The following is a 19,388-nucleotide window of genomic DNA, read 5'->3' as shown; positions in this document are numbered from 1 at the left end:
TTATTTTTCTCAGGAATGACATGCACAACACAAGTTTGTGATTTCCATATATATTTATTGTCTTCCTCACCATGTTGTTGCAGCTCTGTGTTGGTTCCTGTGTGTAGTCAGAGCAGCTCTCAGTTGGACCGTCCATTTTCCAGAAGTTGGCAAAATCCGTGGGGGAAATTTTTACCCCTGTCAGGAGAATATCACAGTTAAAGTCTGTGGCCACAACTACACTGGCCAACATGTTCAAATGTGTCACAGTGTACCGTGACTGTAGAACTCGTTGTATAGCTGGAGCCCATTAAAGTCTCCACAGAGACCACATGTTTGGTTCCTGTATTTCTCATCTAGCTCCACCTGAGAGGACACACACACACACACACACACACACACACACACACACACACACACACACACACAGACAAGTACAGATTAAAACATACACACAAATAGATTAAAAATACATCATTCAAACACAGATACACACAGATGCAAAAATAAAACCACTGAAAAATAAAACATTGATTAGTTGATCTTACAATGGCACCTGTGAAGGAGTGGGCTTTGTTGAGCGACAAGTGTGAGCAGTCATTTCTTTAAGGTGTTGCGTTGGAAGCAGGATAGATGGGCGATTATATGAGCAAGTGGACAAGAAGCTAATTGTGTCGGTTGGACATCTGGGTCAGAGCATCTCTCAAAGGATGTGTCTTGTGGAATGTTTCTGGTGTGCAGTGGTCAGTCTCTACCGATTTGTCCAAGGAAGCACAGCCAGTGAACCAGCAACAAGGTCACACGTACGTAAGACACGTACTGGTCAGAGTCCCCATCTGACTGTCTAATGCCAAAAGCATCTACTGTATGCATGTGAGCATCAGAACTGGACCATGAAGCAGTGGAAGAAATCATGTTTTCCTTTACACTGTATACACGTCCATGTGCCTTTAGCAGGAAGAAATACCAGCAGGGTGCTCCAAGAAAGAAAGCCCGCTGAGACAGTGCGTAGCTCTGGGCAAAGTTCTGCTGGGAAACCTTGGATTCTGGCATTTATGTGGATGTTACTTGGACATGTGATTTTCCCCTGTGTCGTGTCACTCTGCAGAAACTGATTCAGGAATGGTTTGGGGGAACTTGACAATAGACTCAAGATGGCCTTTAGATTTCCCAGTTCTCAATCCAACCAAGCGTCTGTGAGATGAGCTGGAAAAACAAGCTGGATTCATTCAAGGCCTCACCATAAGATCTGATGCTATAACGTAATGGTGTCTGGGAGAGAGCCACATCTTGTAGAGTCCTGCCTCAAAGGTTCAGGCATGGGGGAGACCTACTACAGTTGTGGCCAAGGAGGTCGAGCGAGTTGGCCGCTAACTAGAGGGTTAATGAACCTATCTGCTCTAGTCTGCACACTGAGTTGCCCTTGGACCAGACACTGAACCCAAACTCTCCCTGATGGCCTTGTATTAATAAAAAGGTGCTGCACATAGAAGCAACAAGTTGTTGATAAGATTAGACAAGTGCTTTATAAATACAGTTTACCTTACATAATATCAGGCATATGATTTTAATGCTGTGACTGATCTGTTTGTACCCATAAAGAGTTTTTTCTGTGCAGTCCCATGATCCTACCAGAAAAGAGTCCTCCTCATTCCAGGTGGCAAACAATCCCAGATTTGCCTTGATTTTGATGTAGGTGTGAGTTTTCTCAATAAACACTCCTGAGTGACTGAACGGTAAACTGGCTCTGCAGGAAGAAAAAAAGAAGAAAAATCAGCAATTTTTTTTTTTTCTAACTTTTGTTCCGAGAGCCAAAAGAAGACTGTGTGTGGATCTTTGAGTTGTATCTCACTGTGTGGGAAGGTATGAATGCAATGAGCAGTAGCAGACATCCATCATTTTTTATAGAAATGTACTTTTCTCCCCAATGTCTTTAGGTTCTGACTGTGCTGTTCTAATTATTACAAATTTAGGCTGTTCAACAATTGAATCAAATATCAAAAAGCATAGTTTTGCTCCAATATTTCAAATAATTATATGATTTACTAATCTACTAAACAGATTTATCAGATAACATACTGTGTTTTTTTTCTATTGAATAGAATATGATATATCATTAAATATGTACCATCCAGTCTGATGCATTCATTTATGTAGACAGTGTTCAGGGCTTTTTAACTCACTCTTTGCCATCAACGACCACTGAACCGTTTGAGAGCTCCACCACTGAGCCGTCCAGCTTCATTAGGATTTCCTTGATGATGGGATGACCAGCAAACTCCTCTCTTCTTATCTGGATGTTGAAGTCGCTGTAGCTGCTGCTGCATGAAGAGGTCAGGACGTAGTTGCAGGTGGAGTGCAACTGGAAAACGTCCCCATCAAAGGTCTTGAAATGGAATTTTCCCCATGTACTGCAAACCTGGCCATTGTGGATGGGACTCACACCTATAATGAGAAATCAGGACATGATGCCACAAAGACTAAGTAAGATCTTTGAGTTATTGTGATGGAATGCTCACAATTTGTCTAAAAGAGGAAATAGTTTACAGTTACTACAACAACCAACATGCTCACCTTTTATTTTTCCAGACATCTGGGACATGGAAGAGAACATGTTCACCGCAGACTTTGCCTCTGTTGAGAGAAATAAAAATATTTGTTCAGTAATTAATGATCAAATACAAAACACCATTAGAATACTTTACTGCAGCAATATTTCACCAGGCTGCCTAATGGAGTGTAATGTATGTACCGCTGTGCCAAGCAGCTGCCATGGCAGACAGGGTCAGCCATAGCAACCACTGGTTCGTCATAGCCATTTGCTTCTCCACGGGAGCACTGAGGCGGATGGGAGGGAGGTCCAAGTCTTTATACCAGGGGTGAGGTCTTAGTGCGGCAGGTGAGGGAGTGGTGTCTTCGTAGCTTTACATTTACATGGTGATTCATGACGGCTGGTCCTGCCCTTTGGCCACGTTCCATTCCTTCACTCACACCTGATATGAAGGTTACTGAGCGTGAAAAGAGATGTTCACCTCACGTCTGTGATGCACACAAATTGGCTCCTGAAGCTCAAAGATGGCTGGACCAACACGCTGTATTGGAGTTTTTTCTCTTCTTCCTTCTGATGTGTTGTGGATCATAACTTTCTGTATACATTCATAATACAGCAATGAAGCAGAAATATGGTCTAACAAAATATAACAAGTTATTCAAATACCATATCTTTGTGATAATGTTTTTTTTTTACTTCACTACATAATAAATGCAGTTTCAAATACTTAATTTATTCTTTTTTTTTTTGGAATATAATGTGATTAAATCCAACATTATTGGTTTGATTATCATTTAACAGAAATTGTATTTATATTTAACATTGTCTGGTTCCTCCAAAATATGTCCCGAAACATAACTGTGTGTCTTATATTAATATTATAATTTTTTTGTAATCAACACATACAAAACACACACACTGAACACACAGAACAACCCCCCTGTATGTCTTATATTAATATTAGATCTTATATTATATTATAATATCAGACCTCACACTATAAGAAACACAATCACACTGACCAGTAATAATAATAATAATTTGCTTTATTTATAACAAGTTATAAACTGTATTTAAATGTCACCTTCCAAAACACAGTTACAAAGTGTTGCACAAAACACAAAGCAAAGCAAACAATAGGAAACAATTATTAATAATTGGAGTCAATGGAGTGTTTTTGTTTGCTTTGCTTTGTTATATTTTGCGATAAAAGCTTGAAACTATCAAAGGTGTGTTCAGATCTTTTGTGCTCTTATCACCGCAGTCCTCTCTAACAATAGCAAAGACTCAGTAGTGACTCACATGAATGCAAAGCGGACATTACTTTAATTCACTTCACTTCATTACAGATCCATTAGTATTGTTTTACCGCCCACAAAAAGGAGATAGTGAGTCCAGCTGACGTGGGTCTGCTCTGCGCCTCACGCTTATTGGGTGTAGCCATAGACACTAATCACAAGCTGTTATTAGTTGGCCCGCACGAGTCCTGTGACTTTCATAGGAGAGTCCAGGAATCACACACAGGACAACAGCTCATAATAATGCCCCACCCACAAAATATCAAACTGTCTGACTAACTAACTATTGGCCCAGGGGAGTCCAGTGCAGTGCAGTCCAATATTAATACAATTTGAATAAACAGACGAGCAGTACTCTGTAGCCATCAGTGGGGGGGCTGGTTGTAGTGTCTTCAGTCTGTGGACCGAGTTGGACATATTCGACATCACTGGATAAACCTCAATAGTGGTCAACGACTGGGTCAAACCACGGGTCCAAATCACCGCCTGATCGTTTTGATAGCTTAATCATCATATCAGTTTGAAACAGACCAGTGATGGGTGCTAATCTTTGTCATGGCAACAACATTCATAGAATCACTTCCTTTATATTGAGCTGAATTATACATTCCAAAATAAAAAACATTTGTTTCGGTGAATTATAATTTGACATATCTGAAACAGAATATCGTGGTGAGATTGTAGGCCTCAAGTTTCACAATGTATAAATCTAGTGTAACACCCGTAGACCATGTATAAAACGGTACCACCTCTGAAAAGGTGGGTGTACTTATGAAATAATGAGCTGCATGGTGTTTCTCTCCAGCAGCAGCTACTGATAATTAAATAATTTCACAATTTAACAGAACTGAAGTCCATCCAGACCAATGTATTAACCTCTACCTGCTACTTTGTGATTCTACTGAATCAAACATGAAAGCAGTGTGTGAGTATTGTCAATCAATCAAATTGTATTTATCTTTATTAACAGGGGAAAGAAACGGAGAAACCTCAGAGAGAGCCACATGTGAGGGATCCTTCTCCCAGATAGACACAAGTGCAATAAATGCAGCGTGCAGCTTAGCACAGCAACAAAATAACAATATTTACAACATTCATGAGAAAAGACGGTGTCTAAAATAAATTGAGAGGTGTATCAATGTTAACTGTATTTGTGCATGAGATAATGGCAGAGATGAAGGCAGCAGTAATGACATTTGTAATGAGAGAGGTAATGTCAGTGATGGTAGAATATGTGAGGAGGTTATATTGCACATCTAAGCAATGCAGCTGGTACTTGGTGTTGTTCAGTATCTGCATGCAGCCAGTGGGAAATATCATCAAAAACATGGAATGATAAGAAAAATGATTGGACCATGATTCGATTTTTAACTCACACATCAGTAATTTCAATGAAACTGTCTGTTATTACTTTTGAAACAAGTCGTTTCTCTCACAGTCAGAGACTTTCATCAGCAGCAGGCTTGATTACTGTAATGCTCTCCTTTCTGGTCTACCTAAGGAATCTATAACAAGCTACATATCATTCAGAATGCAGCAGCATGTGTAATAAGCATAATGATAAACTTCCTTTATGTAGCACTTTTTTCAACAATGTTACAAAGTTGCAACAAGAAGTAAAACCAAAAAACAATCAAATAGAAGCTAATCAAACATTCCCAATATAAGATATTAATAATATTTGAGTAAATCAATTTGAAATCAACCAGTACCAATCGACATTTTATTTCATTTTATTTCTCATAGTATTGTTATATTGTTCCATTTTATTCTATTGCTGTATTTTAATTGAATTGTCAGCATTGTGATTTCATAGTAACATACTATATTTTGAAGCTGCAGACTATCAATTTCTTCTTCAGCTTTGTATTGCAAAGACTATATTACTGTACATCATGTCCAGATAGTGGGCGGAGTGGGCAGAATATTCATAACACACCTACATAGTGATCAGCACATCTGCCTCAACTTGTGTTGCAGAGCTAATCATTTGAACATACAATGATGTAATTATTTGTGTTAAACCAGAATAACATGTGGTTTTGATGGTAATCACACATCAGTCACTGTGTGTTGAGCTCGACCTAGTGAATTCAGTGAGGGGCTGATTAAGTGAAATTAAGCCAAAACACAAAACCTTAAAACAAAGCACAGCTGGGACGCATTGGAAACCACTGCAGCACAGGTTCAAACAGCTTCAGGGCACACAGAGCAAACAGGGAAAAAAAGATGAGAACAGTGACAGCTGATGTTGTCTGGGCAACTTGAAAACATGCAGGAGAGGGCACCCAAAACAAAGAGCAGGAGCAAGACTGTGACGTACCAGTGGAAACTTTGGCCTGATGGGTTTGCTAGAGGAAAGGTCAGAGGGTCATCATCATCATTCTGTGAACGAGGCGATACAGGCGATCATAGCAGAGGTGAGAGCAGGATGACAGATGAGCTGAGTCAGACCTGGACACTGAAGATTCCTTTATCCCACAGCCTCTCTGACAGAGACTGTGACAGAGTAAACGTCAACGTGCCCTGATGGCTGAGCCAGCAGTGTGAGTCGGGATGTATTATTGAGAAGTGCACTGTATGAACGTGTGTGTCAATGTGACCGTGAAGACTTACATTTACCTGAGCTGTGTGAGGATTTGTGTCATCATCATCAACAATTACTGAAGGGATGTACTGGATATTCATGGCCTCAATGAATGACACAAGTTACTGCCATTCACATCTATTGAAACATACTAGTACACACATACACCATCCTGATGGGCGGTGCATCCTACTAAATGGTAAATGTGTATTTATATAGAGCTTCTCTAGTCTGGATGAGCACTCAAAGTGATTTACACTACACTTTATTACCATGCTGGAGTCACGGGAGTTTGTCCATCCAGTCTTCATATGTTTTGTTGACTTAGGCAGCTTCACAGAAAGGGTGTGTGTACAGTTTAAACAGTTTAAGGCGGAGTGGGCCATGTGGTTTTATTTGGCTTCAGTTTAAGAAGACTTGTAGCAACATTGTCCTCTGGAATAACTCTATCTCTACAGGGAGGTGTTTAAATAACTCACATTCTGTCCTGTCATCAACGCTGTCAATCTACAGCAGAAATGATTCCTGTCATCATTGACTGATATTAACTGAACCATCAATGTATTTATCTGGTTCTGCCTGAGCGTTTGGACCCCCCCACCCCCACACACACCCTTCTAAAGGCACACTCACACATATGCGTATGTGACAGTGGTGAACCTTCACCTCCTGTTCACTTCTAATCTGTGTGAGCCAGGGGGTGAATAAAAAACATTTGTCTCCTGTGGTGAAGCAAATCATCAATGTGGCTTTATGAGTAGTTCAAGTTAGGTGAACTTTATCCTGTTACATTCGTCTGCATTTGTGTGTGTGTGTGTGTGTGTGTGTGTGTGTGTGTGTGTGTGTAGTTGTGCAGTTATATTACCAGTTAAAAGTGTCTCCTCTATTCCGTTCTTCAGAAAGCAGAATTCCTTTCATTCAGACAGGACTTCAATTGTTTGGACACCCAGGAGTTATTTATTTGGGAATATTTTCAGTTTTTGTTTTAGACACAGTGTCCTTATTTTCCTGTATGACATGTCCGTGGGCTTAACTGCATCTTGGCAGACTTTAAAGAAGATGATCCCACTCTGTTTCCTCAAAGCCTGAGCTGTTCTTTACATTTGTCACACCACACCTGTATTTACTTGGTGTCTTGGTTTCTATTTCACAGCTTTATATTTGGGCAAGAGGTGGTTGAGACTGCGGAGTCTCCGGGCCAGGACGAGCCGACTGAGGGACAGCAGCTTCTACCACCAGGCTGTCAGGGCACTCAACTCCCTCCCTGCTCTGCCCCCATTTCCCCCTGCTGCCCATGGAATGAAACACTTCATTCTGGAGCTTTAACAGTCTCTGTTGAGGTTGGAGTTGTTTGAACAACAACTCACAAAGTTTGTCCTTTTTCATGCAGGGTAAGTGAAATGCATAGTCTGTGGAGAGTAGGATACACCTGCAGCACACTTTTGGAAATGTAATGAATATGAGAGACATGATGAGAGAACCTTATCATCTCATGAAGCTTTTGGAAGAAGCCAAGTGATCATACCCGCTGTGTGTTCAGAGGTAGAGTCTGCTCCGACTTGAATGTAACGTGAAGAAGTTGCACAATACTGAGATTTTCTGAGTCAGCCTGAGATGTGACAATACATAGAAGTCAGAGTGTGTTTGGGCAGCGCTCACCTCCTTTAACCAACAGTGATAACTGGCCGGAGACTCGGGTGGTTTGGGTCCAATCACAACAAAACTGCTCCTGTGGTTTGACCTGGATCATTTTGGAGAAACTTGAATATCATTTTTAATCTACGTGAGGTGACACAGCAAATATTTGCTAGGATGAAAATAAAGCTCTTAAGCCTAAATCATATGTACATATTTAAAAAGCTTCAGAGGAAACTCCCATTTATATCATCTAGACTTATCTTTCATGATCAAATAGTTAAGGAATTGAACTGGTTAGTTTAGTAATGGACAGACCAAGAATGTGGACTACACTTTTATTTAGTAGCTCACACTACGTACTCCAGTAATATAGTACAAATACAAGACTTAATCCTATGAGTCATATATATGAATATGTCACGTGTTTGAAAAGCCAATTTGAAAACTATTTATCAGTTTGTGTATGGTACATTTAATGGTAATAGTACTTTAAATGGTACATCATATGGTACTATAAATGTACCATCCAAATAATTGTGGAACATTATATTATATTATATATATATACATATAAATATATATAAATATATAAATATATAATTGTGTATTGGCTTTTCAAACACATGACATATTCCTGATCAAGGACTGCTGACAGTGAGAGTAACGTTGCAGCAGCTGAATAAGCAGTGATCATGATACGGAGAGAAGCATATTTGTATTTAGAATAACTCCATCCATAATAAATTGACCACAATCATGGAAATCTGACCAATTACACTCAGATACATTCATGTGCAAAAAAATATCTTCCATCAGTGCTACACGTCAAATAGAAACACAAAAGACAGTGAGGGGTCTGGACCTCATGTGCATTAAGAAAACCAGCTTGCAGATCCTTCAGTGAATGGAAACTTACTGATATAAGCTGCTTTCAACATGATGTGTGAAAACAGCAGATTCTCTGCAGGATTTGTCAGAAGCAAAAATGAAAATAACTTAAAAGAACATGTGTATAGAAAGCTCTCTGGTTGAAATAGCGGTGTATATATACGTAGAAGACATTGACAAAGGTGTCAAGAGAGCTTTTGGTGAAAACAGCTGATGCTATTGACAATGTGCCTTAAACACAAATGTGATGGGGGTGCTGGTGAGCAGGCCATGTGTTGGTTATGTTGTGACAGAGCCCCTCCACTCTGCTAAAATAAAGAATGTTCGCTTTTTTATCCACACTGAGGTTGGCGAATTGTTAAAGTCTAGCAGACAAGACTGAGAAAGCATCCACCACTGCATTAGACCTACTGCCTAAACTCCTGGGAGCTGACCACTTTCCCCATTATTGAAATAGACCGAGCTTACCAATGAGAGTTTTAATTACTCTCATGGTCTGAGGAATCTGTCCCACCACTGCTATACCTTATTTAAAAAATTGGGAAGCTATGAATGAGTGATGGTTGCATTAATGTCCCTGACAATTCATAAAATGTTGACATTGAATGACTGATCTCAGGATGTTAACCCCTAATTTCTTGTGCTTTGTTTGCTCACCGTCCTTTGGAATTGGAAAGACCTTTGAGAGGTCGTCCGCCTGGTGAAATTACTATTTAAATGTGTATTCTGTTTACAAAGTGGAATGCAAATGTATGCACTAAATCATAAAATACATCGTCTCAAGGAAGTTTACATGGTCACACCTTAAGACAAAATAATGCACTTGAAATACAATATGCCTACTCACATGTTCTACCATTATGGCCAATAGCTCCTCCATTTCAATTGTCATTGCTGCTCCCTTCATCTCTATCAGACATTTTCTTATGCATAGAATCTTTAAACATCCACACACCTCACCATTATGTTAAAAACTGAACACATCTAATGTTGATGTGTTCAGTTACACACGTCATCTATTGCACTTCTTTCCATCCTGCGGGAGGGATCCCTCACATATGGCTCTCTGTGAGGTTTCTACATTATTTGTTTTATTTAGCAGAACATTGTCTTGTATTTTAGGTATAACAGATTTATTGTCATTTATTGTTTGTGTGGGTGTTTTTGTTGTAAATATACTGTGCTGTACTTTTCTCACAACACAAAACTGTATAAGTAGTTCTGGACAAATACTATGGACTAAGGTTGTTAACTGAAATGAAGAGTTAGAAACTTCAAGGCTAGCTTTGGGGTGAGGTTCCATTCAAACCTTTTGCATGTGTTCAGGATATAATTTGAAGTCAGCAACTCTTGCACATATTGATAACATCATCAGTGTTTTGTTTACTCATTAAACAGGAGAGATAACCTCACTGTTGAAAACAATTAAGCAAACTTAACGAGGGGTAGCGGGATGTGGCTGCTTGTTTTCATGTCTACTTATAAAAAGCCTTTGTGTCTGTTTGTGCTGTCATCACTTATTGTTACTGGGATCCTACCACCTCTACACTCTGTAGACTACACTATGTTCTCTATGTATGTCACTGGTGTTTGGTTATGAGGTAAAACAAAAGAACCCAGAGTGAAAACAATGTGTAAGACTAGTAGGGGAGTGTCACCAGCCACTTCCTTTCACAAGTGAGGAGCTTCAGACAGAAAACAGCCCAGACTAAAAAAAACTTAAAAAAGCTTGTTATTACTGTGTTGCGGATTTTACAACTGCAACAATGCTGTTCCCATATTTTGTTTTTACAGATACAAACAGTAAAAATATGGATCTCACAAAATGACCAACCAGAGGTTAGTGTTGCACATATTGGATTTGCTAAATATTAGTTAAATATATTTATAGATTGTTCCTATTTTGCTACATTGAAATAAAAAAAATAATAAAAAAAAAAATATATATATATATATACATAAAGCTTACATAAATAAGCTACATTTCTTTATGTGACAGCACACTCAGTTCATTGACTCGGCTGGCAATACAGTGTCTGTGTTTTGGGTAAGTCTGTAGGAGTGGCCCTCAGTGGGCTTTTTCATGGCTCTTCATCCATTGACAGTTTTTTTTCACGGACAAATATACACTATATCTCTTGCAGGATACAAACACTGACCAATTAATAACATTTATTTTGTTGATTTCATCTGATCAAGAGAACGACCCAAGAGGGAAAGAAGTGGTCAGAGAGGGAAAACACTGTTGGATAAGTAGAATTGGATAAGTAGCATAGAAACTACTAAACCAAATTGTGAAGTACCAAACACGAACTTCAGGAAGTCCTTGAGGACAATACTTGAAGTACTGTCCACTCATATGAGCAAGAATCATCCCTTTGCTGCAGTTGCTGTATGAGCAACACTTTCCACCCAGCACTGTGGCAGAGATAACGCTGTAGGTGGTTTCAGTTGTTTTAGAGGTGTGACTCGGTGGTGCCACCCAAATCAGAGCAGAACTGCTTCAAATCAATTCATTGTTTGCTCCACCTAAAATTGTGTTTTGTTTTTCAGTGGTGACGACAAGAAGAAATGCAGGAACAATTAAAATGCAACGTGTTTGTAAGCCACCCCACTAACCCAATGTTTGAGACCCAAAGATGATTATGTGTGCACAGTACACAGAGGCTACAGGTATGGTTGAAGTTGGCGTGCAGGAGAGATAAGACTGATATATAGCAGTGTAAGCTGTTATCAGTGTGTATCAGGTTTGAGTGATGGCTCTGGGCGATGCTGGGTGCTGCTGTTTGTTTAGCAGGAGGGGTGCTGGACAGGGAGGGAAACTGGAATAGTGACAAATCAGAATAAATCTGAACTTATTACAAAGAAAATACAGGAAAAGCACAGGTGAAAACAAAAAGTATACTAGACTTACCAGTTCAGTACACTATACCTAGGAAGATGGAATTTTGATAGCGGCTATTTATTTAAAGATTATTTGAAGAACTGCTGCTATATGTAGCGTGAGCAGGGAAAGAAAATTTGTTGCAACAACGCCACCTGGGGGATGGTTTCAGTTTAAAAAGATTATAACTTTATTTAACAAAAATAATTACCAATTCAACAGTAACTAAAATGTCGAACACCAGTATTATTTACACTGATAGGCCCACAGCACCTATCCGACAAGTATAGAGAGTTAAAAACCAGCCAAATGTTATTTATAAGTGGTACAGACGAAATCCACATTGAAAATGAAATAGCAAAAGAAACCAAGCAGAGAAAGTCCAAGCAAATGCAAATAAGCAAATTAACAACAAAACAAAACGCAAACAAAACGAATAATGCAAATCAAAGCAAGATCCTTTCAATTTACACAAACCAAGAACATTTTTTATTGAAGGCAAATTAATACAGCTAACAATTCAGAAGACCCAAACAGCGAGCATGTAGTAGTAGGAGTATACATCAAAAAAGTTTGGAAAATGCATTTCAAACAGTTGATCAGTGCACACAGCAGAGTTAACAGCTGTCTGCATTGGTCAAACCAATTCAAGAAGTGGTTGGTTCCTATTCCGCTGCACCAAACAAACAATCTACCTATCTATCTATCTATCTATCTATCTATCTATCTATCTATCTATCTATCTATCTATCTATCTATCTATCTATCTATCTATCTATCTATCTATCTATCTATCTATCTGTCTATCTGTCTATCTATCTATCCATCTTTCTTTCTTTCTAGAGCATTAACTCCACCAACACTCTCGGTGTTATATACTCCAGCGCGATAGGTGGCGCACCACAGCCCTCGCGGTGGTTCGTGTCCCGCCGTTAAAGTGAAGTACGAAAGGATCGCAGGCTTTGTTCCGGTCACAGCAGCGTGTGCGCAGATAATCTACAGAAAGTAGGAGCTAGTAACGTGTGCTGCTCCCCTCGACATGGTGAAGTTATCTGCGGAGCTGATTGAGCAGGCTGCTCAGTACACCAACCCCGTGAGAGACAGAGAGCTGGATTTACGAGGTTAGCCGAACTTTCTTCACCGCTACCTAGTTAGCCCGGCGAGCCTAGCTTGATTTGGCTAGGTGCAGGCCCGCGCTCCATTCAAAACACAAGTCGGCCAGGTGTTGTGCTGTCTGGACGCGAGGAGCACCGTCTTTACTGTCCAGCTGAGTTAAGCTACATTAGTTTCTACCATGTGGCTGTTAGCAGTAGCTTAGCAATAGGTCAGAGGCTGAGAGCTAACCCCCCCCCCCTTCACATGAGCATCAGGTCTGTGAGCTGAAGCACCAGTGAGCCAGACACTGGGATCCACGGGGAGTTCTTCCAAGCGAAGAGCTCCCACGAGGTTTCATCAGGTTGTCCGTGTAACTGTATGGAGGTGTTGGGCCTGCTAGTGTTAGCATAGCTCTCCTACGTGGCCGCCACAGGATGGCATGGAACAATGTTGAATGAGAGCTGGTGAAAGCCTGCACCACCATGAAAACATGAAGTCAGGGACCGTCTGTAAATCGCCTCCTCTTTGAAACGTTACCACGGGTTGTCATGCAAACACTTGCTATTAAATGATATCTGAAGTCTTTTATAATGGTAGATAAATACTGTCTTCAGTTTTCCAATTAATGTGACCTTGATCTAGACACACCCCCTTATATTAGACATCAGGACTTCCGGATCGTTCATTCATATTTTCTTCGGAAATGTATTTTAGTTTTGCATGTAGCCTCAAAGTCATGGGATTAGTCAGTGGTTCTAAAACATGACTGTGAGGCCCAGAGAGCACACAGGACATCATTGGACATCACTGCATTGGATATTCATTTGGATCAGTCGATTCATACAATTGTTGAAATAAAATTACTTGCATCCATTTTAGCATGGAAATGAATGAATCTGCGGTTCGTTTGGGGTTCAGTTACAGTGCAAAGACCCCATGTTTCTACATGTGTGCTGTGTGAGCCACAGAGCCACACGATTCACAAAAGCTGAGGAGTTTTGTCAGAGCTCTTAAAAGAAAACAGGCGAAGTCTCAAAAGTTTCGACACATTTGTTCACATCCACAATTACATTCATTCAATTTAGTCTAGGCTTCAGGCTTTAAAGGACAAACTCTGGTTATAGCCTTTAATGTATGAAGGTGCCCCCCCCGGGCGGCTCCACTGCCCTGAGGTGCCTCACTCTGCAGGTCAACAGGTGACTCTGCTCCTCTGCTCTTTTCTAATCACTCACATGTGAAACTGATCTTTATGAAAACCTACTGAATTCATATTTGTGTTCCTGGATAAACGGGGCGTCACTTCTTATGCAACATTGAAGTTAAAACACAGCGTTACATCTTAATCTGCGGGAAGAACTTCTGTCTGCAGAAGTGTGTGTGTACTTGTCTCTGTTACTCTTTACACAAACGGATAATCACCTGTATTTAGTTATTAATCGATTGGATCATTCCTCTCACTTCAACTCTGTCCAGAATTTGTGCGTCACTTTATGTCTTGTGTTATGTCTCATAAGCTCTAGAGTGAAACAAACACAAAGTAAAAGTCAGTCCTGTACGTGTCCTTATAACTTGTGATCAGTGATGGAGTTTATTGTTAATGTGTAAAGTGAGAGCAGGTCAGAGTAGTGAGGAGGAAGCTCGACAAGAGACTCTGACACAGAACAGGACCTTTTAATGTGCGTCTGTCCTGATCCTGAAACAGTGGTAGGACATCGTTAAAACAATGGAAGTAGCAGAAAACATGAATCGATTCTGTTCTGTCACTGCATCGATGCAGTCGTCCAAGTCTGCGTTGCGATGCATCTAAGAATCAAGACATTTCCACACATACTTCGAGCATCACTTTCTCTGTCTGAGGAGACTGAGCAGTCTTTGTTTCCATCATACGTTTTCATTGTGCCTATACTTTTTTTATCTGCTGCTGAATTTTATAAACTAATTGCTGAGAGAATAATCATAATCACAACTTTTAAAATGTACACTGTAATTGTAATGCGGTTTTCAATGTGTAGTCTACAATGAAAAAAGTGAAACTGAATAAGCAACAGGCTCTTCTATATTTTATTAGAAGATAGAAAACATCCAGTGCTTAATAGAAAATATGAGCCAGGATATTACATTTATCGTATCTCATTGATGTCTATAAAGAAAAATGTAATGTTTTCCTTTTTCCACAGGTTATAAAATCCCGGTGCTTGAAAATCTCGGAGCAACACTGGACCAGTTTGACACTATTGACTTCTCTGATAATGAAGTGAGAAAACTGGATGGTTTCCCTCTGCTCAAAAGACTGAAAACACTGCTAATGAACAACAACAGGATTTGGTATGTTAAGGTTGCATCTTCCTGTAAAACAAAATGTGTTGATCCTGAATAACCAAATGAACCACTCTGCTTGTATGACCTTTATACAATGTTTTCTCCAGTCGTATAGGTGAGAATCTGGAGCAATCGCTGCCGAGTCTGACCGAACTGGTTCTCACAAACAACAATATTCAGGAGCTGGTGAGTACTTTTCAACAGCATTTAGTGCAACAGAACAATCTTCGTTTTTTGTATTTGAAATTAAAATGGTGAATGCAACATATAGTCTGAAAAGCTAGAAAATTAGAATTCCTCCACAGTCTGATATTCTTGTATTTTGTTACCTCCATGAAGATTCTTTTTATTTATATTTATTGAAATCTGTCGTCATAATTCAACCAAGCAATAAAACCTCAGGCTCCAAAGGATAGATTGTATTTTAACGATGTATCGGGTTAAATGTCACCGGTTTTTTTTCCGTTTCAGTGGTTTTTCTTATTAAATTTCACTCATCTGGACCAATGCTCCTTAATGAATCTCTTCCTAATACATTTAATTAGTAACTTTGGCTAAATTTTTATGTGAAGTGAAATAAAAAAATGCCTTGAGGGTAAGACATGCCTGTGGTGTTTTTTGTTTGTTGTAATGTCATTGTTCTTTCTTTTTTTTTAGGGTGACTTGGACCCTCTAGCCTCAGTGAAGACATTGACCCTCCTCAGGTATGAATCATTAGTACTCGGTCTTGTGCACTGCCCTATTATCATTGTACATGTTCTTAATAATTACTGAAATTTCAGCCTGTTAAGGAATCCAGTCACCAACAAGAAACATTACAGGCTCTATGTCATCAACAAAGTCCCACAGATCCGTGTGCTTGACTTCCAGAAGGTAAAGCTCAAGGTAAGTGCAAGTGAGCAGGTATATTTGCCTATTCTTCAAAATCCAAATTGTAAATGTTATGTAACGTGAGGCATTAAGCTGTTGACCAGTCCTCTGTGACTTTATTACTGGTTAACTTTTAAACTTTGCAGTGGATACGGACAATGAGTTGTGGTGAATTGTGTTGTTTCCTGACTGGACTTGTCCCCCCCTTGGGTCAAAGCTCCGTGTGTGATTAACAAGGGTTTTCACTTAAACTGTGTGATATCATCATAGGAGCGCCAGGAGGCGGAGAAAATGTTCAAAGGCAAACGAGGTGCTCAGCTTGCAAAGGATATTGCCAAGCGAACGAAAACGTAAGATAAAAGTTCACATCAGACAGCAGCTCCTCAGAACCGCTGGATCCTGGCTGGTGGAGTGGGTTAACTAATCAAAAAAAACAAAAACTGTCACCACTTGTATGTTTGTGTACTTCAGAATACACAGTAACATACAGGGATTGGAGCAATCTGCTTAATTTCCCCCCCCTTTGGCTGGTTTAGCTGTTAAAGGCTAACTCTTTAGGCTAAAATTAATTCCTTTACTCATCGAGAGCTGTGTCCAGCAGTGGAAAGAAGTGACATCTCTTTCACACAGGTCGTTCTATGTTAATCCTGTATTCATTAATATTTTAATTGAATGTGCTGAAACTCAAAGCCTTTAGAGCAAAAAAAAAAAACATGCAATTGTCTAAATACTTGCAAAGATTGACGTTTCAAATCACTGCAGAGTATTTCAAATTGCTAAGACATAAAACAAAATCTGCTTCAGCAAATGGAACAAAACCCCTCGGTGGAGGTGATTAAATATATAAATGGGCCCCTAACACTATAAACCTAAAGCCACTAGCATTTACCACAGTGTTGCTCAGGACTGCTGTCTTTGGAAAATGTATCAGTTTATTTGACTCAAGAAAAGACACTACACTTGAGATTGACTACACTGGTTGAGAGGTCAGAGAGGCTTTGTTTGTCCACGTCGTCTAAACGAGGTGTGTTCCTTTCAGATTCACTCCTGGAGTGCCTGCACAGCTTGAGAAGAAGAGGACGGGGCCGTCTCAAGCAGATGTGGAAGCTGTCAAGGTTCACTTTGTTCATTTGAAACGGTTGCCACTGAGTTTTAGGGCTGTTTATGTTTTAAAAGCTTTTTCATAATTATTATTTACATGCCCCTGTCATAGAATACTACATGGTTCCATCAAAAACTCAAAATCATCTTAATGACACACTAGCTTTTTCTTCAGTTGTCTGTCACATTTGAGTCTCTGTCTGGGGAAGAGTTACTGAGTTCAGTTATGGTCAGCCAAAGAAAATCCTTAAGAGTGATCAGCCAGCTCAATGACTGTGTACAAACTCCACCCATTAATAAAAAATAAAAAAAAGAACAGTGAGTTGTCAAAAGATATAAAAGTCAGCAAGAGAACCTTGAGTAGAGACATGTTTTGTTAGTTTACAATGCTACGAATGAGCAATTATGCCTAAATTTTAACTTCACTCATATCACAGACTTACGACATAGACAATTTCAGTAAATACATGGTGCTGACCCACAGTGGAGATGAAGGGAAGGATTTAAAAGGGTAAACAGGATTTGTCGGATCAGTTCAGACTGAGGTTTAAGTTAATGTGTTTGTATTTCAGAATGCCATCGCCAATGCTTCGTCATTGGCTGAGGTGGAGAGGTTGAAAGGGATGCTGCAGGCCGGACAGATCCCAGGCCGAGATCAAAGACAAGGTCAGTGCTGACATAGTGCTGTTTCAGAAGCAAGCTAACGCTGCAGACCAAACACAGTAGTAGCTATATTATTATCCATTAGCATATATTATTACTATATTTTATAACACCTTTTTTAAATAACAAGACTGGGGTTAGAGTACAAGATACTTGTGCCTGTTACAATGATCACAATGTGAATTTGTGAATTCCTCTGTCATTGAGATCTATTGTCTACTCACCACTATGTTGATGGAGAGGTGGGTGAAGTGTTTGAGTCCATGTTAGACTTCTGGAGTCTTGGGGTAACATTTGTTGCAGCACAATCCAATACAATTATTATGTGGTGATTTACACTTCAGACGTAATAAAACAATGCCTCCATACTGCACGGTGTCATCCAAGTGCATATCTGCAAACCATGACATTCATATGACTCGAAATGAAGTCATTTACTCTGCGTTTTGAGGCTCAAAGTCCACAGGAAGTGGCTAACAATGGTGTGTCCAAGGTACATGAATGCACCTCGTAGAAAGATATAAGTGGACTTTTAGGCTAAAAACACGATGGAAATGACCTTGTTTTGAGTTGAATTTGAATGTCAGGGCTTGCGGACACTTGGATGACACAACACAAGCAGTATGGAGGCATGTTATTTTTTTTGTTTATGAAGTGTATGTCGCCATTCCCTTCAATTGTATTGGATTCTCCTGCAAAGCTGTTTACCCATGAGTCTCCAGAAGTGTTTCATGGACTCAAACACTTCGACCAACAGTAGATAATGAGTGAAATTAAATTTGTGAACTATCCATTTAAGGTATTAAAACACATCAGTGATCTTCTCAGTTCCATTGGCTGACATGTTCCTTTTGTTGCCATGAAGAAACAGCAACTGCTCACTACAGCACCTGGTGTGGATAGATTATTAAGAAATTGACAAAGAAAATCTGGGATAATCCGATTGATTTGATTGGTTTTGCAGCCTCATTATATTTTGTTAGATGAATGAATAAATCTATATTTTTGTAAAATCAGGTCCTGGTGGCATGGTGAAGGAAGAAGAGGAGGAGGAAGAGGAAGACACTGAACAGATGGAAACACCCGTGGGTGGAGATGCTGGAGAGCAGATGAATGAGAGAGATCAAGAGGATGATGAAGCTATGGATGAAGAGCCACATGTTAATGGCTCCTGAAAACCCTGAAAGCATTTTGTGTTGTTTTTTTATGTTGTGAATTTCTTGTGTTGCGCATACATTTACCAGGGCTGGTTTTTTATTTTGTAAAATGACCATCATTAAACAAATTTTGAATATTGTTGTGAGTTGGGACCAATTTCTTTGTGAAGCAGCCATTGACATTTCCAAGTGAATGCAATTCACTTATGTGGACTCTGTCCAATATTTTAAAGGGGTATTGCACTTGTGAGAAGAAATGGATTGAGATATAAATTATCAGATGTCATAATTTCCTGACATTTTGTCAAAAGGAAGGATCATGTCCCATGTACCATTACCTTAGAAAACAACATGCCTA

At 39.6% G+C, this 19,388-nt stretch overlaps 2 protein-coding genes across 2 annotated transcripts in view; one reads left to right on the top strand and one right to left on the bottom strand.

The window, feature by feature from the left end:
- Positions 1-2,792, bottom strand: part of LOC109624859 (mucin-5B-like) — a 38,375-nt gene extending 35,583 nt beyond the window's left edge. The window contains exons 1-6 of the mRNA XM_069531175.1: positions 2,732-2,792; positions 2,554-2,613; positions 2,163-2,424; positions 1,612-1,726; positions 255-345; positions 71-177 (exon numbers count right to left, since the gene is read on the bottom strand). Coding sequence (XP_069387276.1) covers positions 71-177; positions 255-345; positions 1,612-1,726; positions 2,163-2,424; positions 2,554-2,613; positions 2,732-2,792 — 696 coding nt within the window. The remainder of the gene's footprint in view (positions 1-70; positions 178-254; positions 346-1,611; positions 1,727-2,162; positions 2,425-2,553; positions 2,614-2,731) is intronic.
- A 9,959-nt stretch (positions 2,793-12,751) lies between these two features.
- Positions 12,752-19,169, top strand: snrpa1 (small nuclear ribonucleoprotein polypeptide A'). Its single transcript, XM_020079616.2, has 9 exons — positions 12,752-12,946; positions 15,098-15,245; positions 15,347-15,425; positions 15,897-15,943; positions 16,022-16,124; positions 16,380-16,459; positions 17,149-17,224; positions 17,783-17,876; positions 18,891-19,169. The coding sequence occupies exons 1-9, from the start codon at positions 12,865-12,867 to the stop codon at positions 19,046-19,048; spliced, it is 867 nt and encodes a 288-aa protein (XP_019935175.1). The 5' UTR covers positions 12,752-12,864; the 3' UTR covers positions 19,049-19,169.
- Positions 19,170-19,388: the final 219 nt, after the last annotated feature.

This window comes from Paralichthys olivaceus, chromosome 1 (genome assembly GCF_024713975.1).
Source record: "Paralichthys olivaceus isolate ysfri-2021 chromosome 1, ASM2471397v2, whole genome shotgun sequence".
Taxonomy (NCBI): domain Eukaryota; kingdom Metazoa; phylum Chordata; class Actinopteri; order Pleuronectiformes; family Paralichthyidae; genus Paralichthys; species Paralichthys olivaceus.
Note: the sequence above shows the minus strand (reverse complement) of the source record. Positions and strands in the feature narration are given on the sequence as shown.

What these genes read in the sequence shown, in the direction of transcription:
- snrpa1 (XM_020079616.2), top strand. Translation starts at nt 12,865, where the DNA reads ATGGTGAAGTTATCTGCGGAGCTGATTGAGCAGGCTGCTCAGTACACC. An exon ending in CAGAGAGCTGGATTTACGAG is followed by an intron (nt 12,947 to 15,097) that starts GTTAGCCGAACT and finishes CTTTTTCCACAG; the next exon opens with GTTATAAAATCCCGGTGCTT. An exon ending in TCCAGAAGGTAAAGCTCAAG is followed by an intron (nt 16,125 to 16,379) that starts GTAAGTGCAAGT and finishes ATATCATCATAG; the next exon opens with GAGCGCCAGGAGGCGGAGAA.